Source organism: Falco cherrug, chromosome 5 (assembly GCF_023634085.1).
Source record: "Falco cherrug isolate bFalChe1 chromosome 5, bFalChe1.pri, whole genome shotgun sequence".
In the NCBI taxonomy this organism is placed as follows: Eukaryota; Metazoa; Chordata; class Aves; order Falconiformes; family Falconidae; genus Falco; species Falco cherrug.
In genome coordinates, this window is record NC_073701.1 from 12,968,743 (window position 1) to 12,993,278 (window position 24,536).

Consider the following 24,536-nt stretch of genomic DNA (forward strand, 5'->3'; position numbering starts at 1 on the left):
GACTAGACAGTGATATATGTACCTTTTGAATTTAAATGGTTAAGTCTTAAGAAAACAGTAAATCCTCCTCATTAAAGCTGAGGCAGCACTTCATCTGTAATAAATTTAAGGCATATAAGGACAGAAAAGAATAAAATGTACCTCTGTGGACATGTTATACCCCACAGGAGCTGAGTATCATGTCAGCTTGCTGCTCATATAAATGCATGGAATGTTTTTGGGTGTGGTGTATATTAACACCTTTCAAAAGAAATTGGTTACTGGGGCATTCAGATATTTCTGAAGTGGCTGGATTCCCCTTCCCACTCTCCCTATCTATTTAGAGTTCCCTTTTAAGTACAAAAAACACTTCTGTAACCTCAGCTTCCTGATTCAGCTGTTGTGATGTTGTCAGTTACTTACGATATCAAAAGTGAGACAATGCCTGTGGTTTGCGTGGGACAAAAGCAACCTTGTTTCCGTAAAAAGGGACAATCCTAGTGTGAGAAGCAGAGGAAAGCCCACGAAGTAGGGCTCCAAGGTGATAATTCATCGGTCTTGCCATCTCCATAATAGCAGTTTGACACTGCATTATCTCAAAGGCCACTAACAGAGGGTTTCTTCCTTTCCACGGAACTGGACACTAATGTGAGCGCATCTCTTGGAAAATTACCTCTTTGCAGGACAAGGCTTTGGAGATAGGTATCTTGGGAAACAAATGGATTGCTAATGAGTGAGAGGCAGTGACTGTCAGAACATAAATGTTTCAATACCAATTACGCATTCTGTGGTCACAAGCAAGTCACTCTGCACCTTTGCTTACCTGCCATGAAACTGGTTTAATCACATTTAACTGTCTAAACCACAGACGTGGTGAAACTTGCAGAATGCCCGTAAACTCTTGTGAGTAGCAAAAGGAAATGAGAAGCTCTTAACGTACAGCAAGGTTAGTTATGAATGAAGAGCATCAACTTTGGTGTAGCCTAGAGAATGTCACCTACCTGCTATTCTTCCAATTGGCATCGCATGGTCCTCAGGAGAGGATACGGACACCATGATGTGGTTCATATAAGCTAACTCTTCTCGGTGGGACAGGTTGATTGGCTTTACCTCCCTGTGCAGCCCATCCTCAGACAACCTTGGTGGTTTGAAATCCGAGTGCCTGGGGTTCAGTATCAAAGGATGCATGATAGGGCTGGGCATCAGCTGGATGACCCTGGTGTTTTCCTGGCGAGGGCTGGAGGGCTTCTGAAGCACCTCAGAAGGAGGTGGGTAGTGGTTGTTTTCTATCGGGGACACTGAGAGAGGGTAGGACTCCTGGTGGTTATTCTCTTGCTGATGCCTTGTCCCCGGCACCCTGTCAGTTGGGGAGAGGTGACGGATAGTGTTGTCCATAGGGGACTTCAGTGGCCGCTGATCGGGATCTGGTGATGGACGGTGGTTGTTGGTGATGGGTGATCTAGAACGATGCAACAGTTCAATGGTTGGGGGGTTGTGGTGGACTGTTTCTGTGGATGGTCTTGAAGGTCTCTGGACAAAGCTATCTGTGGAGAAAAAAAAAGAAAAATACAGACTGTCGATATTGTGATCATGATGTGAGGATCTAACTGTCAGACTGCTAGCTGGGCTTATTGGGTACTGCTGTCAGCTTGGAAATGTTTTTATTTGTGTGACCTACAGATGCCAGAAAAACGCCATGTAAATGCAGATAGTGATTACTACACAGAATTAAATCAGTACCATGAAAACAATCTCCCTCCACCACCATGTAACGGTAGTGCCTGGGGAAATGTGTTAAAAGAGAAATCCCATTTTGAGAAGCTGACTGGGAACACACGTGAAGAAAGTAAGATCTGATTCAGCTGTACTAACTGTGTTCCTGTGCAAATGCTTTGAAACTTATCTTGTGCCATTCATGTCTCTGCATGTGGTTCCTATTATCGTACCAAGATGAGCACTGTAAGGTAGACAGACAGCAGAGACAGAAAGGGAAAATGTGTCCAGGAAAATACTGGGTAGTAAGTTTTAGATGGTAGAGGCTTGGGTCAAGGTAGAGGATACCTTTCTCTGAAATATGGACTGGGTTATCTGAAAAAAACCCACTGGTAGGAAGCTCTTTGTGAAACACTAGCTAAAGTTTATCCATCTTCATAAGGGTATTTTCACCTTGTTTTATTTCGTCTGTGCTGTCTACTGATGGGTTGTCCCATGTAAGCACTCATTTCAGCAGGAGGGTTTCTAGCATCACTTTTACATGAGCATACTTCCCCAGTTGTGATCCTTAACAGCAGGGGGGAGATAAATCGCAGCTCCAGGTCAGTGTCTTTAGGTACTAACAATCCTCTCACAAGATGAAATGCTTGACACGAACAGTGCAAACTTTCAGCTTAGCTAAGGCCATCAATTTTGACTTGGGAAATTACTGACAAAGAGGAAAATACCACCAGAGTGCAATGACTAACAGGTTTTTATCTGAAAAACAAAGATCAAATTTCAGTGCTGTTTGTTGAAAGTCTTGGATGATAAGAGGAGGAAACTGCTGGGTACATGTCAACAGCTGAAACAAGTAGCTGCGTATTTGTGGCTGCCTGTTTGTTCACTCCATTTGCTCTGATCCTCTTTAATGATTCTCTTGCACTCTTGTCAAGGCAGTGATATTTGTTGAGGACCCTGTCAAGGTGAAGACCCAGGGGCTCCTGCTGCCCTGGAACCCAAGCAGGCATCAGGAGAAGGACCAGCACTTACCCAGGGAAAGGCCTGAACAAGAAAAGCTCTAGTCCTGAGAAAATGTAGTGCCAGGCAATGACATAGCACCAACTCTTTTGCCTAATCAATGGGCTGTTCATCTATACAAGGACACTAAAATCTACTGGAAAACCTGAAATTTTAGTCAGAAACTACATGGCTCCAGAACACTTATTTCACACAACTGTGATCCCAGACAAGAAAAATGCATTTGTGGAGCTGTTTAGATACTCACAATGAAACAGCTGGAGGACATGAAATTACAGAGCTATATATTGTTCTTGTTTAAGCCCAAACAGCTTTAAATACAATGTGGCCAGCTAATGTGCGATAGCCCAAATGATGTGAAGGTCAAAGACCAAATAACTTACAACTGGACCTACCTCTGTGGACGTCTTTTCTTAAAGTCACCTTTCTTTGCCACAATAGAAAGAAAACCAAACACCCAGTTTTACTCAGCATCCTATCTTCTACAGACCTCCCCCCCCCCCCCCGCCCCATCACCGTACATTCAAATGCACTGCACTCATTCCTGGCCTATAAATACAGACCAGAATATTGTATTGTTTGTCTTAGTTATTTAAAGTGTGAGGCTGTGAGGAGCAGCAATCTTGAAAGCAGGAAGGAATGCCTTGCTGTGCTTTCCACCAAGCTCTCTGAGAGCATTAGCTGGCTCTAACAAGCTCCAAACAGAAGCAGACCTATCTACCTGTTCTCAAACCACAGTGATCCTGAACCAGGACAGGGTGGAAAGAAGGTAGGGACCAAGGAACTCTTTAAAAAGCAGCAAGAAGAAAAACCACAAATGGATACACAGTACTGTTCACTTTCCTCTAAGATCTTTCTCTTTAAATACTGAACTAAAGAATCCCCTCAAGGCTGAAATTGTCATTTACCATAAAACGATTCAAACTCAGCTCCAAGCAGTTCCACTGCCATGAATGACCCTGAACAGAGTAATATCCTCATCACATCCATTCCTTGGCACATCTGATGACTATAAGTTGAGCACATATGGTATATCACTTCCTGCAGGAATAGATTCACTCATCAGTCTGGCTCTTTGTTCCGAGTGACCAACACTCTTTTCTTGAAGGGAAAACTGTGAAAGGAAATTCAGGTGCCAGGAAAATCGCTGACCTATGTGATCCATATAGTGATGGGTGGGGCTGCACTCGCTCTGGGAGTGAGCAATTGCTGGCGTAACAATCCCAAAGATTGGCACTCTGCTTACCCACAAAAGAAGTGCAGGGAACAACAGTGTAAGCTTCCTGTATGGCATCCCATCAAATGACTCAGTGCTGAGTCAGAAGGACCACTGGAGATGTAGGTAATTCTCTCTCCATTGCTCATCCCTTTACAGAGACAGAGACCGATGCCCACAGGGCAGATTCCAAGCCAATTTCAATGCACTTTGGAGGTATTCTGGACCACTATCAACTGATTTCACTCAAACCCATTTTGCTTAAGCTAGTAAAAAGCCACTGATGTAAATGTTGGTCTCATCTGGTTCTGGATTAACTCACTTTGTCATTATAAAGAAAAGTTTTAAGTAATAGCACAGAGTTCTCTAAGCAAGAACAATGGCACTATCAGCAGCCAGAGTGAGGAAGAAATCAAAGCTGTTTCTTAATCATCCTGTGTTCTGACAGAAGTTGGACTAGATTGAAAAGGACTTATGTTTTCAGATACGCACAGGAAAGGCCAAATCAACATCCCTGTGAAATCCTCTCGAGTGGAGGTTGCTCCATATCTTTCATGTAGGGGTGTCTGAGAGGATAGCCAGTATTTCTGTTTGAAATTTAGAAAGGGCACACTTCCGGGTGAATGCCAATCTTCAGGAAAAAATGGAGATTTTAATAATGGACTCTTTAAAGCGCTTAGCCTAATACACTGGGCAACCGCCTCTTGCACAACTCTGCCAATTCAACCTCATTCTGACCTGTAGCACGCTCTTCTAATCTGAAATATTTACACAGCTGTGTGGAAATGCTTTGGAGTGTCCTTATCCTACCTGCTGCTGTCCTGCTCTTGGCTTAGTCTCAAGAGTTTTGCTGGTGCCATTTGATTCTGGCTTGCTCAGGCTGGTCACAGGCAACTTGTACAGGTCTGACAGTACCCCTGAATCTTCTTTTGCAACACCATGATGAACCTTGAAATACTTTGTGCATCTTTTCTCCAGTTAGCTGAGACTAGGGCAATGTCCTAACTCTCTTCTCTTGTCTTCTGTTTACTTAAAAAGGGAATAACACGACTTTCTCCTATATTTTTTTTTAATTGAGAAAGTGAATTTTGCCTAATCATTTCATGCAGAGGACCTTTTAAAAGGCTTAGGCTTTATTTTTTTCTGTTATTGGAGAAAACCAAAAAGTACTTTAGTGTGTATATTTTTAAAGAAAAGAAACCCTCAATTTTCCATTGAAGGAGGTAGACTTACATTTCAATCTGTATTAATAATGACTAGAAGAAGCCCAAATCTGCAATCCCACAAACATAGCTATTTTTTCTTCACCACCTCTGACAGGTATGGTATGTGTGGACACTACTAGAAGGCTAAGCAAGTAATTCTGTTAGTAAAAATGAGAGAAAACCTGCAGAAGAAACTTTCTTTCAACATGAATTGTTCAATCAGCTCAAAACCTAAGCAAGGTGATGTGCTCAGTGCTAGGAACTCTGGCATGATGCGGTGACAGACTGTCAGTTGAACTGACTTTGAGTTAGATGTTCCTCTCTGAGGCTGCTTACTCCCTTGCTCTGCAAAGAATTGTATCTAGTTGCAACTCCAGGACACTACAAGTCCATGAAACATCTTTGTCTACGTAATTAGGAGTGATGAAAAATTAATCAACAGGGTCAATAAAACTTTCTGGTATTTTTTTAATCTGCATCTGGCATAACTTTGGGAACAGGGCAAAATAATAGCAGATAAATAGAGAATGCACAGTTGACTCCCTAGACCAGTTGGCTGTTCTAAAGCTATGGAGACAAAGGGAGGAGAGTAGCTTTACTTATGTAACTTTGGAGCCAGAAAATGACATAATTCCTCACAGCCTTACCCTACTCGCCTCTATAATGGCAGCTCCCACAAGAATGAGACAGAGTTACCTTCATCGTGATTCTGGTGTAATATGACCTCTGGCTGAGCATGGATAGAGTTCCCAGAGTGGAAGAAAGGTGTGAAGAGCATACGGGTTTTCCTTTGCTTCAGGATATGCTGAAGGAGTTCATACAAAACATCACCTGAAAGACAAACAGCAGGAAAAAGGAAATGAAAACCTACATATTGCTGAGAAGACTCATTTAGCCATCTGATGCATGAATTCATGGCTCCTGGGTGCTATTCTCAGACCCAAAAATGCTTGCAGTAAAATCCTACATGTCACTGCTTTGCAAGGTTCTTCCCTGAAAGGAAAAAAAGAAAAAAGAAAAGCTGTACATTACTCCTCTGTGTGACTGTGGAAAAATGGGAGAATGATAACACATGTCTTTTATTACCCCAATACAGAGGTTTTTTTCAGGCTACATGACTGCCCATCCAACAGCTCCAAAGCTTTACAAGCAGTAGTTCATTCAGTGTCTCACCTTCTCACAGACTCAGATTTTTAGACAGACACCTTAGGACACAGTATTCTTAAATGTAGAGCCCATGATTTATGCAGTGAGCTGCTGGGAGCAAAGATGGTGCTCTTCTTCAATTACTGAACAATTTAGGCTTTATGGGGGGAGGAGATAGAAGATGCTCTAAAGCCTCTTTATTGGTGTCTCAAGCCAGAGGCAGTGTGCTACTAAGATACTCCATTCTAGGAAACCCACAGAAGGAAGAACTCTCACTTTGAGAAGTTACTTTGGGACGGACTCAAAGACTTGAAAATAATTGAGAGATTTAAGTGTCCTGAACACCCTTGCTCTGGTGACAACACCCTGGTGGTACTCCAGTGCTATAGGTGCCTTAGGAGCTTGTGTATGCCACTCTTGGTGTCATGGGTGGGACCCCTGAAAAGCTAGTTATTTCCAGCTACTAGAATCTGTACGGAGCTCACTTCAACAGGCAGTATTAGACCACAGATACAATGCATATGATGCAGACTAAGGAACAAAACACAGTGAACTTGGTATGGGTGAATACAGTCTGTGAGTCGCTATTGTATCACTCTTCCACAGAAACATCTGCAGCAAATTGTATTGCACCAAGCTTTTGCATGAATTGATCAAGATGCTTCTTTTTGGGCTGCAGGCAGGCTGTTCCTCGCTCCCCCCACCCCCATTCCCTGGCACCAGAATTGCTGTATCTTTTCTCAGTGGAACACATCACTGCAGTTATCTAGAAGACCAGTGGACTAACTGCTTATTTTGTGTCTTTTTATGTATTGCCTCTTGTACCGATGCCATTCCTCCAACAACATCTACACGAAACACACAGGTACGTATACATTTTGCCTGATGTAACTGTTTGCACATCTCAAAGTGAAAATGTACAACACAGGGTAGGAAGTCTATCGACTTCTAATTCTGCTTGCTCTTTCCTGTTTATTATGTTCCTCATATTACAGAGGAACAGGTTGCAGCAATAACATTACCTGAGAAGGAACTTAGTGAAGTTTCACATAGGAAACCTTGGATTTTCTGAAAGACTTTTCTCAAGAGTGTGGGGTTTTTTTTAGTAGTTACTTCTATGAGATTGTAAGCTGTATGCTGTTTGTCCCTTGCCTCCATAAACTGCCAATGCTCTATCTGTGGGCAAGTTTAGTGTCTTCACATGACACAGTTAAAGCCATCCTGCTTTCCATAGTTCAGCTTTATTTTTAGCATCTTGGCTGCTTTTACTGTCTCAGCGGTGACTTTAGGGCATTTTTAATAGGTGACTGCAATACCTGAAAATCTAATTAAAAACAAAGCCTTGAGAACCCAGTTACCTTTTCCATGTTTAGTACATGAAAGGCTAAAAAGTGATTTTACCGCGTAATTTGCATCTTTGAATGCAATAGTGGCATAATCATAACTAGTACTGTAACACTCCAAGCAATAAGGTAGCAAATTTGCACCTCTTTTGATTTGGCCTGACAGACTACTGAAAACACCCTTAAAGCTGGATGCCTTCTTTTTACCTAACAAAAGAGTTATGCTTCTGCACCACCCAGATGCAGTAATGCTAAAGTGAAAAGCGTTTTTCAATCTCTCCCTCCCTTCCCTGGCCAGCCCTAAACAGGAGAATAGCTGTGGGGCTGTAAGCCTACTTTATGGCTAGGACCACTGGGGGGAGTGGATGCAGCTCTCTCGGTTTAACCATGAGGGAAAAGGATCACATTTTATGTAGCTATGATCTTTAAAAACTTAATACCTCTATGCCAAACATTATTTCATAGCTCTTAAATTTCACGTACAGTTAATTTCTGGGCAATGTTGCAGGAATGTCCCTTTACCTACAGTCATCTGAAATTTTTGGGACTGACTCAGATATGCTCTAAAATTATTATTATCAGTGGTAAATAACTGGAGAGAAGGAGGAGAGAAAAAGCAAGGGAGGAGGCCTTTAGTTTGGTTATTGCATTTCAAATTTAGTTAAGTAAGAGCTTAACCTTCTGCATAAAGTGAGGCTTTGCAAGCCAGAGGCTCTTCTCTGGGAACGCTCTATTTCCAGCCTACAAACATCTTAATCCTACTCATTTCAAGTGCCCTCACAGCACACAAGGGGAAAAGCAGGGGCATAACTTGCAGGCAGCAAGGCACTGGAATGATAAGGGGCGTTGCAGACAAGATACATAAAGGTGACCCTTATAGTCCTTGCCCACATCTACACTTTCAGTACTCCTTTTTCCTTAAGCAGGGCTAATTTTTAATTAAATGATTCAAAGTGGTGTACCAGAATTTAAAAAGCAGACGTTTGTAGGCATCAGTTTTCACTACGGTATTACACTGGCAATAGACATGAATGTTTGGCATCTCCTTCCATGCAAAATTAGTCCTGGATTTGAAGCACATGCTTAAAAAACTTCGTATACACTAAATATAAGCCACAGTTTGTGAGGCAGATGCTGCAGGAGGATGGCTGTGGGGGTGCATTCAAGGGAGTAGCCAAGCAGCTTGATGCAGAATTAGTGCCATGGCTTGTTTATCAGCTGGATCCAGGCAGCACCAGCTGTACTTCAGCACCTAGTGAGCCTTGCAGTGAAAGCCTTCTCACAGCAATTCTGTCACCACTTGGTCCAAACTCTTTGATCACCTATGGTGACTGAATTACGAGCCTTTATATTTAACAGGAATACCTTGTATGGTCACAAAAGAAAAGCTCACAACTCATATTTAGTTAAACATCCCTGACAAAGGAGGGCAGAGGCTTACTCTAGCTGTAAAACTGGAGCAGACAGACCGCAGGGGATATAAATACAGGCAGGCAACATACATATTTCTAAATCTTCTTTGTGAATAAATGAAGACATAATTTGAGCAATAGGCAGACTGATCCACACACCTGTCTGCTGTGCCTTGGGCTGGCCTCCAGCACGTGAGAGGATATGGTAAAATAAAGCAAAGCCCACAGGGGCTGTTAGAGGAAAGGTCCCCCAGGGAGGAGTTTTGCAGTCACTTCTAGCAGCAAGTCAGCCAAGCCAACTGTGAGGCAAAATGCTAATATGGGCTTCTTAAAGAGGCTGGAGCACTTGATTAACTTGCTGCTGTAGTTCTGTCTGTGAAAAGATAAGCTGTTACAGGGAAGAGCTGGAAGTCACAAACTGCTGCCAGAGAAGCTTGCTTTCTGGGAGCTCTGCAGGGAGTTTTAACCAGAAACAGGCTGGATGTTTGCGTTTGGATTTGCATTCAAATTTGCCTACAACAACTCAGGTTCATGAATGACTTCATTCCCTCCTTGTCTATTTTGTCCTTGCCTCATACAAGCATCTCTGTCCACCCTCTCCTCCCCTTGCCCAGTCCACCACAGCAAATACGAGTTTCCTCTTCTGACCCTCTCCAGATTTTGTTGCAGCTTCCTCTCCCTTTTCAGTCACAACTTCTGTAAGTAATCCTCACCTGAATGAGGAGACCTGTATCGAAAGTCCTCTTTGGTCAGGAGCAGCAGAGCCTTGCCGTTCATCTCAAAAGTGTTGCTCTCAATCGGCCTCAAGGAAAACTCCTTCTCCGCCCACCTGAGCCACTGTGCCACATCATCCCTGCTCCAGTAAACGGGCTGCAAACCTGTGGCAGGAAGAGACCATGACTGTGTTACCAAATTGAGACGAGGCATGGGAATATAGGCAAACGTTAGTGAATCCTACTTTCTCCACACACCATAATGTGCAAAGTCTCAGGGGAAGGTATAGGAGAGGAATGTCACGTTGACAGAGAATTACTCTAGGCACTGGACTGTGAAATACTTCATTAGCTTAGGCACCTTGGTTTATCTGTGACAGTAATACTGAGAAACAAAAACTGCCTCAGAATCGTGAAAAAAGCTTCTAGGACATTATTTCATTCCAGGTTTCCACTGTGAAATGGGAATTTCCTCCAGCTGCTCCTTCTGAGGTGCAGAGCAGGCAGGAGGCAAAGCCCTTGGCACCATCCATCCTCGGTGTGTATCCTTTCATGGAAGAGAGCCATGCTTTCTCTTCATGCCCCTTGTAAAGTCATTGATCAAGAATAATGAACATGCAACCAGATGCAAGAGAGCTGTGGCTGTACTTCCCTCTAGGTGGCTGGGGTCTGTAAAGAGGGCTGCTTAACACAGCCTCTGTAACAGTGCGTCTGTAAGTGGTTATCAGTATGGGTACAGTTAAAAAAGTTGTATTCAGACTGGCCCACCCCTCCTGCACATGCTGTTACGCTAGCAGATGTTATTCCCACACTGGAGGGGAAAATAAGTGCTGAGGCTGTGGCACCTTTAGCACTGCCTTAGCTTGTGTTTCCTGTATAGTGATAAAATACTACCAGCGTAACTCCGTCCACATAAGGGTGGTATGCCATTTTATAGTAAAATAGCAGGTATGTTTGGTTTGGGCACAGATTTTTCAGGGCTCCAAGGAGAATCTGGCACTTCCATCCTCCCAGCCAGCTCGTGCAGCATATACAGCCTAGACTACCATGTTTACTCACGGGGGCCCAACCAAGTTACCGTGAAAGTCAAAGACCTTTTGCCTACTACCTTTATTGGGCCCAGGCAGAGAGGCTTGGGAGGTGTGACAATTCAATATCTGTTTTACAGACAAATCTAAAATAGTTCCTTCCCCTGGAGAGAAGGCAGCACGGTGAAGAGCTGTTTATACCCAGGTAGAGAGATTATCTCCTGTCCACCGGGAGATAAAAAGCTTTCTTTTCTTTCCCTCCTTGTGAGATGACTCATTGTTTGATTTGCTACAATGCGTTGTGTAGAAATGAAAGCTTCACACTGTGTGTAGGAACATAAAATTTGCCATATCTGATCAGATCTCAGGTACACAGCCTCTGGCAGGGACTAATACCTTATGCTTCAGAGGAAGACGAACCTCCCTTCCTCATATTGCACCTGGCTGAATGTATGCTGCACATGGGAAGAAATTTTGTTCCTGGCACACCATTCTTTGAGATCCAATTACCCTTCTCCTACCAAGCACTGAAGAAAGCTGAGAGAGTTGTGTCACTGTTTTGTTTTGGTTCTTACTTCTTTAACAGATAGGCAACCCTTTTCTGTGTTTTAGCAAGAGGTCACATGCAGTGAACTGCATTCTGCTGCTACCTCAGATTCCCAGACACTGGCTTTGGAAAGTCCCAGAGCCACAGCTGTATGCAGAACTGAATATTAGTTGGAAAAGGAATTGAGATCGAGCCTGAGAAAGGGTCAGAGCTGACCTAAGGAAGGGACGTCTGCATGGCAGCAGCAAGAATTTCCATTGGCTTTCAACTGCCCCTGTAGCACTGTATTATGTGCCACACAGAAACAAGAAGTAGCATTTATTTATTTATGAAGGACTTAAATTCTCTTCCCCCTATTGAATTAGTGTCTGATTACTGGGGTCAGAGTTGTCTGTAGGACCTTTCTTTTTGAAAGAACAGGAGTGAGGTGTAGCTCTGCTCAGGGACATGGAAACTGTCATCTAAAATGCTAGTGAGGTTCATCTTTTGCTGAATACGGAGCTATTCCTGCAGAAAACACACTCCAGACCACAGGCTGCTGCTGGGCAGCATGCACAATGACTGCAGCTAAAAGAGAAAGAAGTCAAGACATGATGCAGCCAGACCACATTGTATCAAAGGGTTTAAAAGACTATCTGAGGAGTGCTTGAAATGCTCATGAGTGGTTTCCTTTGCCTCCCTCTTTGCCATGCCATGCAAGTAATAAATTGCCCAAAGGAGTACTGTCATGTGGAAATCTAACTGAACCTCTGATGTGCACTTCACAAGATGTGGTATGAAACAAAACATCACTGGAAAAATCAGGCCGACATGGATAGAGCTATATGACAGCTTCACGTGAGGTGCACGCTCCCTTATAGATCACATAATAAATAAATCATTCCCTGTACAAACATGGATCAATGTTTCCCAGGTACTGGTGACAGTGTATTTGCGCCTTCCGTCCAACTAACACAAAAGTACCACGTCTAAAGGGATTGATTGGTGCTAGACCCAGAACAGCCAAATAAGCTACACAGACAGGGACAAGCCATGTGTGCTGTGCCAGCAACTCTGAGACTGACCCAGCATTTCACACTGCAAATCAGGTCTCTGGGTTTCAGCAGGATCTCCGAAGCTTGTGAGAAAAGCCGCAAAGTTGTACAACCTAGGACCACTTGGCTTCTAGTTACTGAGAATCAGCAAAAGCAGCCCTTCTAATTCAGTTTGGCTATTGCTAAAATGAGTGGGTGGATGCGCCACATCTCTCCACCCATGGGGTGATACCATAATTAAATACTTACATTGTGTTTGGAAGATAGAAAGTGCCGTAAAATGTTAACTGCTTTCCATAGATGGATTGCTGCTTCTCTCATTTCCCTCCCTCCCTGCCCAGCCGCTTTCCTGGGAAGTTACTTTCTCTGAAAAACCCTCTTTAGCTGCCTGCCTCCACTGCATGCCGATGTGAGCTGAACCAGTTCAGTCGCAGGAGGCTTTTCTGGGAGTGCAGACTGGTGTTGCTGAAAGTACTTCAGAAACCACTGTTCAAAAAATAATTCTTTCATGTGCAGTACAGCATTTACTAAACTTGTATCCCACATTCTTTGCCCTTTCTTAAAAAGAAGCAGTTGGTTTTGTGAAAACAAGGGCATGAGAGGGTTGGCTTTGCAGCTGAAGGGATTTTACAGCACAGCACATCTAGCTATCAGTAGGTCCTGAAAATGCTTTCCTATACTCTCCATGAAAGAAAAACTAATCCTGCTTATACAATTTTTCTTTTTTGGATGCTGTTTCTTATTTTTCCCCTCTTCATCCTCTCTTTTATTGTTGTGCCCACAGTGGAGGAAAATGGTCTCTTTTAATCTCTCCAGTTTTATTTTCTGTGAAAGCTAACAGCGTTGTCTTCAACTAACAAAGATATTTACCAAGCAGAATAAAGTGAGGAAAACAAGTGCTGTGTTACAAAATAAGGACAGAGTTTTGCCTGCTGAACCAACTGCTGAAATCAGTGGGAAGGCTTTGGTGCTTTCAGTAGGTGTAGATCAGACAGGGGGCATGCTGCCTTTCTCTGAGTCTGCCCTCTCGGTGGCCAGCATTGCCACGGACTTCAGAGTGTGAATTTTGACCTGGGAGCAGGACCTGGCTCTGCTCCCATCTCTACCATTGCTCTGCTGGCAAAATCTGGCAAGCTTTCCAATCTTGGTCTCCCTATTTGTGTAGTGTAAAAGTAAACAAAAACTTATTGAACTCAATAGCTGAAAGCAGGTTAGACAAAGCCATGCAAATCATCACAATCCGGCCCTGCAAGATCCAGCGTATTCTCTAGTCTGTCTTCTGTCAGCTTTCAAGCACCACCTCCAGCACAGTAAAATACAGTAATTTATAGACACGTTTATAATCTGACAGCCTCATATGCATTAAACAGGGAGAAAAATTCGTGCTCACCTTCCTAATGCTGCAGGCTGGTGCACTGGTGTCTCAATAGATTATCTACTTCTGTTACTTATTCCTCACCTGAAGTCCTGTTTCTAACACCTGTTACACTAGCTACCTTATAAATTGTAAGAGCGATCAATTCTCATGCTCCAGGGTACAATCTGATAACCATCTGGACTGCAGAAGAAATCTACTCTCTGTTCCTTTCTGTTCTTGGGAAGAAAAACCAAGTACATTGAAGAGGGGCTGATGGGGTAATTTACACCTTGAAGTAGCCAGTAAACTTGTTTAAGTATGTTCAAGCACTTACACACATAGTGCACTCACACACGCAACAGAATGTATTGGTCTGCTGAAGAGGAGTTTAAGCTGATGGTCTCTAGAGTTCACCTCCTTTTGACAGGGAGCCCCTCAGGAAACTTAAGCATGGTCAGGCTTTGAGGTTGGAAAAACAGCATGCTCGCTCACCTAGTATAACGTTCTGCACAGAAAAATACACAGCCAACAGTATTTGCATCTGACCACAAACTTCTGGTGGGGTTACAACGTTTTTTTTTAAGAGATGTAACAACACTTTAATCTTGCAAAGCAATTGTATTCAGCATCTCCTCCTTTGCTCTGGAAGACAGGGTATGAATTTTACAGTATGACTTGCCATGAATGGTGTATGTAACAGATAAATCTAAAACGTTAAGTATAAGGTACTGTAGGCTGTTTTCACCTTGACTCATTTTGGAACAATCTGAAGACACAAATCCAATGCAAAGTGTGATGTACAGTACCACTGAGAGCTGCTGTTCCGTTTTAGTTTCGATATGAGGATGCAGCCACATGTATGACAGAAACAGCATTCACAGTAAGTTTCGTCTAACTTTTTGTTCCACTTCAGCCAGGCACACCATCCTTACGCCTGGCTGCCTGGCAGGCAGGATGATGAGGCAAGAAGCGGGTAAAGACAGACCTCTCATTTATCCCAGCTTTCAGAATTGTTCTCACTCCCACACCGAAAACTGCTTAGCACAGTAGTAGGGCAAACAGCAAAGGGGCCAGTGCATGCAAATCAGCAGCTGGTTGCCAAACACCCAGGGACAGATGCATCATGATTGGCAGCATCAGGCACGTCATCCCTGACTATGGGACAGAGTACTTTAGTCGGAAAATGATGCTGGAAAAGTTCAGAAGTCTTGAACATCTGCTATCAACTAGCTCTTTAGGAACTGAAGCTCTCTTTCTTATTATTAATTATTATTATTATATTATTATTAATTAATTAACAAAATCCCTCCATAAAGCAGAATATGTGGTTCTGCATATGATGGTGTATATGTCAAGCAGAAGGGGGGCATGAAGTTGTGTTTTTCTCTTCATTGCTGTTTAAAGGCAACACGGTCTGGAGGAAAAACATACGATCAGGTTAAAATCTTTCACCCAGGCAACTTTTTAAAAGCCCTCTCCTTCTGTCTCCCTTCTTTGTTTGGAAAGCTAGATTACCAAAATGCAGAGAAGTGTCATGAGGCTTGGCCATTTAATATCTGAAATGCTTTGAAAGTGCAAAATGCTGCACAGCTGCTTCAAATGACTATGGTTCAATACTCCCATGGTGCTGTCTCTGCTGCTCCCTGGTTCCCTGTTCAGAGGTATTGATTGTTGCTGCAGACCAGGGGCCTTGTTCTGACATTGTGCTCAATCCTGACAGCACAAACCACAACATGCTGCTCCCCAGGAAGGGCTGAGCTGAGTTCAACAGCAGTGTGCCCATCAGGCTGAAGGGGGTTTCAAATTAAAACCCAGGCTGGGTTCTAAGGTTGTCCTGAGGCAGGAATTTTATGTTGTGTCTGCCGGAGCTGCTGCACCGATCTCTTACCACATGTGCCTTCCCCATAGCTACCAGCGCTGGTAGGCTCCCACCCACAGGGTGCTCAGCAGCTCTTTAGGACTGCCTCTGCTATGGCTGGGAAAGGCAGGAAGATTAAGGACCTTGCTTTCTCAAGAAGCCTTTTCAATTCCTCAGAGCGGGGCAATGGGTAGCAGAGCTGTGGCATGCTTAGCTATCCCCATGCAGATGGACAGCCTAAACAACTGCCTCCTGGGGCTGCTCTTGGGTTGGCATACATGTGGAAGATGCAGCCTTACCACAGGATAAATCCTGTATCTCTGCTGGTCTGTGCTCCTGCTGTTACAAGTAAGGGACAGAGATCTGGAGTTCAGTGATGTGCCTGACCACCTGCTCTTTCCAGCAGGTCCCAGACGACCCCCCTCTTTGCTCATGTTGTGCTTATAGGCAGAGAGGGCAGGTGACTCATGTAGTGGAGAAGCAGTGGCCATTCATTGCTGCTGGGCCACAGAAACTGCCTCACCCTACAGCAGAGTGCTGGCTCTGCAGCTTTGAGGCCCAGAGATAAGCAAAGGTAGAAAAGGAGGAAAAGGTTAATCCTGGCTAATCCTCAGAGAGAATTATTTGGGAGGTGAGTACAAACTGGTACAAGGGAAATGGATGGCAGCAGATGAAAATGTGCCTTTATAGGTCTTGTTAAGGAAAAAACGACTGGATAGGGAACAGAGGAGTCATGCAATGGGCAGGAAGAGAGATCCCAGTAAGGTCTGTGTGCCCTTTAAAAAGGTCTGAAACTGCCTGTAATCAGAATGACAAGGCTTTCGGAAGCTTCCTATACTGCTGGGAACAGAGGGTGAAACGGCTTTTTTAGTAGTAATCTGAAATAAAAGGCATAGGCTTATGTCTCCTGCTGTCCTGTTGAAGAGGGTATTAGAGGTAGAGCACAAGTGCAGGTAATGCTCTGTGCACGAAGTCTGCTCTGGGGCCCCAGTGTATGCGAACGTCTACAGAAACAAACCTAGTGAAGCACTGGGCATGGTTTCTACCATGCTGATTTTGCTAGCGTGGTGCCCTGTGATCCAGCCCTTCACTGTAAAGAGACCCTGGAAAGTTGACACACCCAAATCCCTTAGGGCTTCAGGGTCATAAAATAAATAAAATTGCTTTTCTAATGCAGCCTTTGGAAAGCCAGTAAGAAACATATTGATTGGAAAATGCTCAATTAGAATGATCAACCTCTAAGCTCTCATACAGGGAAATAAATCTTTTCAATTCCCCACACCCAGTGCCAAGCTCAGCTTCCTGGAAGCAACTATGGCCCTTTCTGGAACTGAGGTGAAAATCCCATGTTCCATCACCTCCCCTGACCTGCTGACATTACACATGGTTTGCATTTGCTGATCAAATGCACAAGCAGGACTCTAAATTAGCTGGCTGGGATGAGACAGCTTGCTGATTAATGACGGCAGATGAAGTCACCAGTACAAAAACCCCACAAAATTTGAAGTCTGTGCAAGGGGGAAAGGAGGGAGGAAAGGCCACACTCTACAGAATTGAATGTGAAGAACATATTCTTTCTCACTCTGCAGCCGAACCCTTTTCTTTGCAGATGCAAATTAGTAAATGAAGTAACACTCTTACACAAAATTACTCAGCTATGCCTAAGACCCCCTACCCTAGCAACAATCAGAAAAGTCCCTGACACTGCAGACCAGTTCCTGAAGTCCTTAAGAGTTGTACCTGATGTCAGAATAAAGCCTCAAGTTCAACCCCAGTCATTTAACGTGGCCAGTTGTGCTGCATTTCTTGTAACTGACATCAGTATTTGACCCATAGCAGCTGCCTCTCTCCTTTCTGTTTCCACCTGCATCATCCAGAGTTCACTTGCAGAAAAAGCAGACCTTCGGATGCAGCCCTCTTTCCTCTGTGAGCTGCCCTGTTTTGGGATCAGTCACAGAAAATGTTATAATGCTGGAGCAGTCTACCTGCTGCTGGCAGGCAGTTTGTGGCCTGAAAAGAGAATTCACCCAGGATGGGGCAAACCAGTCTAGATAAATGGTGCTGGTATGCATGCTGAAGTGGCCAGGCTTTGAAGGTCTGGAAGGGAAAAGCTATCAGCCAAAGAAGCAAGCAACCGCAGAGGTGATGAAAAGACCAACCTGTTTTCTAGGCATTCATTCCATGAGCCATGTCCAATATCTTTCAAAAGCCGTGCAGAATGGCTCCAGCTTCCTTTTGTGTTATTTGCAAAACCTTCCTAGAAGCCTGACAAGAGCTCTCCTTCCAGGGCAGAGTGAAGGCTGGCTTTTTGCATCTGGGCACCACATTCAGAGAAGGCCAGAGCGTAACAGTGAGTCAGTGAGCTGTGGACAGCACAATACCATTCAGCTAACTGCAGCCGTTCGGCTGCTACTGCAGTTGCTGCACTCAGGAAAGGACTTGCTTGGGTCCCAGACGACCCCCCTCTTTGCTCATGTTGTGCCTATAGGCAGAGAGGGCAGGTGACCATGGGATTCCTACCAGAGCAGCCTGTGCAACACAAGCAGCTGGCAGCGGGATGGGGAACAGGGAAATGTTAGTTTGGATCTGCTCCCAGTTATAGTCTTAATCCACTCCTGACTTCTTCTCAACCAATTTTTTGGCCATTTTCCATGGAGCAGACATTGCTTTCCTACTGCTCCCTTCCAAAAGGAGCTGAAATAAATGTCTTCTGTTGCTTTTTTCCTTGTATGTGCAAAAACTATATCCTAAACAAAACTAGCTGTGCTCTGACAATGGCATGGGTTAGCTAGCTCAAAAGACAACACTGACAGAAGCAAGCAGTTTTATAAGCAGAAGTCAAGGAGATTATAAAAACTTAATTTTCTTCTTGGCAGCTCTTCATTGTTTCAAACCAATTTATCTTAATCCAGGTCAAAATTCAGGTCTAACAAACATTCTTTACAGTTTTCCTGTATTGGATATGGCCACTGCTGATACTACTATTAGTAATACTTGCACATTTACACTATACAGTGCCTTTCAACTACAAACGGATTAGATTGTTATATCTGTTTTATAGATGTGAGGCACAAAGTCATTGGATACCTGCCCATACACTGAATCTCTTATAGGAGGGACTGAATCCAGGAACTACATTCTGCTCCTCTTTACAAGTGGACAAATCCAGAGTATCTTTACATCCTTAACATCTGCTTTTCCTTCCCAATTCTTGTGTCACTTAATTGGTGCATCCTAGCAACAGTAATTTTAAGGTAAAAAAACCCCAAACAACAAACCTGTATTAGAATGAACTGTCAATACATGCCGCTTCTTTCTTTTAACACAATGTGGCCTTGATCCCTGGCTGAGGTGTTGAAGATTTGTAAGTAAGTAGAAATAAATTGATCTTGGTAGTCTTGACCTACATATGGTTTTACTTAAGTCTTTTGCCTGCTGCCTAATTGCTGTACAGTGGAGTGCTCAGATTATTACCATGCTTACAGTATGGGGCAGTAATGCTGGTGATGGAACTGAAAGCTCTGGTTTTAGGTACCTGATCAACACTCCAGAAAGATGTGAAACTCTGAAGAAATAGTTGCTAGCTGCGATGAATGCAGCTGCTAAAATGAAGATGGTGTCTTTCAGCAACTTAACACTTTAACCTATCATCAGCTAGGTCACCTCAATCTTCCAGTGGCTGCAAATCTAGAGGTGATTCTACTGTTTTGGAAGAGCGAGTTTAAGAAGTCCTTTTTGTACAGCTGAATCAAGTGGAAAGTTTTGAAATCTCAGTTTCACATGCCAACAAAACACCACCAACAACATAGCAATAGTAATCCTCCTGTATTAAGAAGCTGCTTTCTTCTCACAAGGAGATTTTGTTCTCAGAGGCTGACATCCTGAAGAAGTTGGGTCCCTTTCCCTTCAGGAATTTTGGCTGGGACTTTGTTTCCCAACTCAACTGTGATTGTGAGAGCTGGGGAGGGGTGAGCGTGTATAGAAAAAGCGTGTTTTCCAGGCTGTTTCCAGGGAACGTGAGGCCAGCTCCACTACAGAACAGTCTACACCGTGACAGCAAGATGTCATCCGTTGGCCTCTTCTGCACTGGGGTTTCAAGCCTTGTGAGCTGCAGCTGCACTTGTGCTGCTACTGTAAAAGCAGGTTTTGGCAGCACAGCCAGAACCATGGCTTACTTTTGACTGTAACCATTAAGCAAATCAGTGTAGAGAAAATTTTACCACCAGCATGTGGTAAAAGCATGTCATACTTCTACTGTAACTGATTTCACTTTTGGACCTGTCTCTTGCTTATGCAGGCATTCTCCTTCAGATTCCTAATTCAGGAGGGCTATAAAAGCCTGCTTCAATCCACCAGTATATGAGGAGTTCTGTGCTTTATGTGAAGACCTGCCTTCAGGTGACATTAAATATTAAATAACTGGGGGATACGGTGCAAATTACAGCTCTGGAGACTGCATGCCGTACTCAGTTCTGAACCACATCTTGGGCTTTGGAAGTAAAACCCCACTCTTAGCATGCTGCAGACATTTCCCGCTCCCAAGATGCTGCAAACCAGAGTTCTGACATGATTAAAACCTCCAGATTTAGCTTCATTTCTTGATGGTTCCTTAATGAACCAAATCCCTGCAGCTCTTACAAACTGTCAGTCATTTCTCCAAGAAGACGCTGCTGTCCTAGAGAAAGGTCAAGTGCTTAAAACAACAGCTTTAGATCCCTGGGGTTCTACTCCACATCCAGGGGGACAGAGAGGCCACTGAGATGGATGCCAAACTACACTACAATACATTACTCAAACAAGAGAAGTAACTACATTCTATTTACATGGGGCCCTTTACCCTTCCACTGCAACTTGTGCACAGAAAGGCTTCTCGTACTAAGGTACTTCTGCTTGAAATACATTGATAATGAGAACAAATTAAGTGTGTGCTCTTTGATTATCAGATGATAAATTATCATGATTATCTTTGCTGCAGCTTGAGAATTGCTTCCTCTCCAGGGTTTAACTCCTGCTTGCTCTGAAGCTAGTCAGCACACCCACTAACTTCTCATATTAGGCCCCCAAAACACTGGCTTCCACTTACTATTTCTATGCAAGCATTATGAGGTTGAGGTATTACTTCTGTTTGGGGCCACTTGAAAATATTGTCCAAGGAATTAAAAATCAACTTTTTTAATTGGGACAGCAGGCAAGATCCTGTTTGGGAGCTTGTCAGATTGGTGCTAGGATGCTGTGCTGCGTGTCTCAAAGACATGAGCATCCTGCAGTCACGGCTGCAGCACTTGCAGTCATCCCTGGGATGCCCTCTGAACTAGCTTCCTGATGTGCCAACCACAACAAGGGCCTGAGCATACGCTGCGTGTTCAGCACAGTCTATCTGACGCTACGGCAGATAGTTCATGCTGAGGTCTGTGGGTACTATGGCTCTGGCAAATTCCCGGGCAGCTGCGACACCAACTCACCTCCGACTGCAGCAGAGAGGCACACTTGAGCTACAGCTACCTCTCTGTGACAGCCTCAGGTCTTGGAAATACACACTTTTAGTTTCTCCCCTCTGGCTTCACAGGTGTCTTGCAGGAGTCCTGTGCTTGAGGGAAATATCCCCACTCCTGAACTGGGTATATTGGAATCCCTTTCTATTATTCCGCCTGTTATGAAGGAACCAGAACAAAGTAATTTCTGTCTTAGCACTGGGATGCCTGCAATCACTATACTGTCCTTCAAACCAGCTCCTTGCAGGCCACAGCTCACACAATAAGCTGACTTAGTATTGGTTTTTGTCCACCCCTTTGATGTGCCAGTGCAGCTGGTGAAGGAGCTATGCTGTGATCTTGATGAGAGAGATAATTTGTATTTAAGTATATATATGTACATCAGTTTCTGCCAGATCAGCTTTCTGAGCTGATTAAGAGCACAATTGTTAGGTCAACACAACTGGCAGGGAGGTGGCAAATTGCAAAAAGAGTAACAGCTGGATGTGGTGACAGAGAAAGGAAGAAATGCTTCAGCTAGTATTGTTACAGAACATGTCATGTCACTGGAAAATGCATGGGCTCACTGTATTACTTGAGTTTAATCTTGATGATGTCACCAAGAAAGGCTCGCTTCCAGGGTTGGAAAAATTACTGCAGTGTCAATAGAGGCAAATAATTTACCTACGCATTTCCAGTAAAGAATCAAGCTTTGAATGAAAAGGAAAACAAATGGGTGAGACAGGTTTCTTGCAAAGGTAAAGGTGCGTGAGGGAGACTGCATAACTAGTAATGATGGGTAACTGACACCATCTCAGATTCTCAGATTAATACTCTGTAAACCTATTGTGCTAGGTCACTAGTACACTAGACACCTAAAGACCTCAACATCACTGGAGCTACCTTGTGCTGTCCTTTCCACCCTTCCTTTCCCACAGGAAGGGTGGCCATCCCTGTGCTTGCTATCGTCAACAAACTGCTGCAGATGTGCCGGGGGAAAGGGGATCTCTGTCTCTTGAGAGGGACATTGTGCGTTGCAGCTGGGAGTCCCAGAGCTGAGGTGGGATCAGCTGTGGAGCTGTGACAGCAGGGAGGGGTGAAAGAGTTACCCCTTTCAGTCCCACTAAAAGTGCCCCCTCTTTTGAAGGGGGGAGGGGTAGCAACCTTATTTTTCTTAGTTTAAGTATTGTGAGAGAGAATTAACTGGTACCACCTTCAGAAATATTTATAACTCCTAATGGCTTTCTTACATGGCTGACAGTTGTGCCAGATGGTATAAAACATCGAATAAGGAGTCCCTGCCTGGAAGACATTACAACATAGATAGGAGAGGGAAAAGACTGAATGTACAAGCAAAGTGAGCAGCATGATGGTGTGCACACGATGCTGGTCTCCTAGGAACCAGCTGAAACTACTGGAACCCCCATACACTCTTTACTAAGAGGATACTGTGAAAATGTAGTTGAAATACTTTTTCATCAACTTGTCTAATTAAAATTTTCATAGTAGTGCTCCTATGTATTTTGGCAAATTTTGGCCAGCTCTGTGAAGGACACTTGTCAAATTACATATCTTTTCTGTTGCAGAAATCCAGATTTATAGGTATATCTGTTCACACAATTTCTATTCACAAAAACTCAAACAATCACAATCATGCTAAAATCAGGAATGCAACAGAGGTGTCTCTATAAAGTAGTAATTTCTCTTTCTGTTCTTCCAATGCTTCAAGACTTGCTTGGTTTACAAAGTCCAAACCAGTTTAGCTTCATTCTTTTGTATCGCGACTTCCAAATCATCTCAAGTTTCTGCTTTCCTGGGAAGATTGATTCACAACCAACTTGCACAAGACGTAACACCTTTTTAAAAATCCACCATTTGGACCTACTGGTCATGCGCCTGGACTTGTCTGAACCTGGCCATCCCTGATGTGGTATCTGCTGTCCTACTAAGACACACCTGCCTGGATATCCTCTCTTTGGTTAAGCCGACTGTCACAAATTAAGTACCCATGAAAGCTGTTTTTGCCAACTGTACCAGCAATAGCAATTTTTTTTAAATGCTATTCAGTATTAGATCAGAGGAAGGGAAGTTTCCTGGTAACTAGAGCACAGGAGTCAAATCCAGACTGCAGCAGGACTGCATAGCTTATAAACCTCTCAGGATCAAAGACTGCGTGTGTACGAGCAGGAGATGGCAGGGAGTAGGGCAAATAGAAAGACAGACTTGAGAAACAAGAAAGTAGGAAGTGAACACGCACGTTAGGGAAGGACAGCGAACTATGTTTTGAAGAAAGGATACCTTTTAAACTTTTCAAGTTGCCCTAAATTTTCCCTTCGTGCCTGTTTTTCTAATGCCTACATTACAGAAATTCCTAAGCTAACAGATACATGTTGTCAGTGCAAACCAATTTGACATTCCAGGTCTTTCTTCTTAATACGCTACAAGTGGAAGACTACTTTTCTGAAATGCCTTCCTTATTAACGTGATTTTGATTTTTTCACATGACTGGGGTCAACTGTCTTAGCACTGACAGCATGGTACAGAAATGCAGACATGGGCACATTGTCAATTTGAGGAGGGGGGCAGAAGTCTTCTTCAGCAATTTCACACAAAATGACATTAGGGAATGCAAAGTGCCAAAAATTTTCCTGTGAAACCCTGAAAAAATCTGCAGACTTTAGATGTCTCACACCATTCTGGCAGATAATAAACATACAGCATATGGACTCAAATACTGTATGTTCATGAAAACACAGTCCTCCGTGTGTGACACCGTGCAGAGTTTCTGAGGATATGAATGCAATTTCAGAAAAGATTTACATCCTTGTTATTCAGGTGTTTGGATAACCAAATAATGGAAATTCAGAAAAAGGTTTCTTTGTGGGCTTGTTTATTCCTTAACAGATTACAGCATTTCTTTCTTACACCTTCCTCTGAAGCACTGGAATGGGCAACTGTTAGGTTGGTCCTGTTCAACATTGACTCTTCCCTGCTCTGACTAAATTCGTTAATCTAGGTGCTGAAACACTACTTCACTTGACAAGATGTTTTGTTGATGCCTTGTTTTGAACTTTTTCTAGATTTCCTCTTCCCCCCACTACCCCTGAGGTGTGCATACCATGTGAAGAGAAGATTTCTTTTGTCAGTCCAACCTCACCCTTATTCATTTAGTGCTCTCACAGTCACTTTTGCAACTCTGCTGATGGAATCAGGTAGGAGGAGGAGGAGGCTGATTCGGCAAGAGCAGTCTTTTGTTTGCACATAAATACCTTGGTGTTATCAGAAAGAAAACAAGGAGTGAGCAGTGTGCACTGAACAAAACAAAAAAAAAAAATCACAGCACTGTTATTCTGTTTTCCCCCCTTCTTTCCCAGAACTATAAGTGAGCCTCTGTGTGTAAGAGAAGGGCTGGCATGCAGAACAAGTGTTGCTTCACTGCCTCTCCTTCATTGCTAAACGGCATCCTTGAGGCAATTATAACAATCACTAACCTG

At 43.6% G+C, this 24,536-nt stretch overlaps 1 protein-coding gene across 6 annotated transcripts in view; it reads right to left on the reverse strand.

Annotated features, from left to right (window-relative positions):
• ETV6 (ETS variant transcription factor 6) overlaps positions 1 to 24,536 on the reverse strand; it is a 140,015-nt gene that overhangs the window by 24,378 nt on the left and 91,101 nt on the right. For all 6 annotated transcript variants that reach the window (XM_055711162.1, XM_055711160.1, XM_055711164.1 and 3 more), the window contains 3 exons: positions 9,748 to 9,912; positions 5,830 to 5,964; positions 981 to 1,523 (listed from right to left, as the gene is read on the reverse strand). In XM_055711162.1, the coding sequence (XP_055567137.1) occupies positions 981 to 1,523; positions 5,830 to 5,964; positions 9,748 to 9,912 (843 nt within the window). The remainder of the gene's footprint in view (positions 1 to 980; positions 1,524 to 5,829; positions 5,965 to 9,747; positions 9,913 to 24,536) is intronic.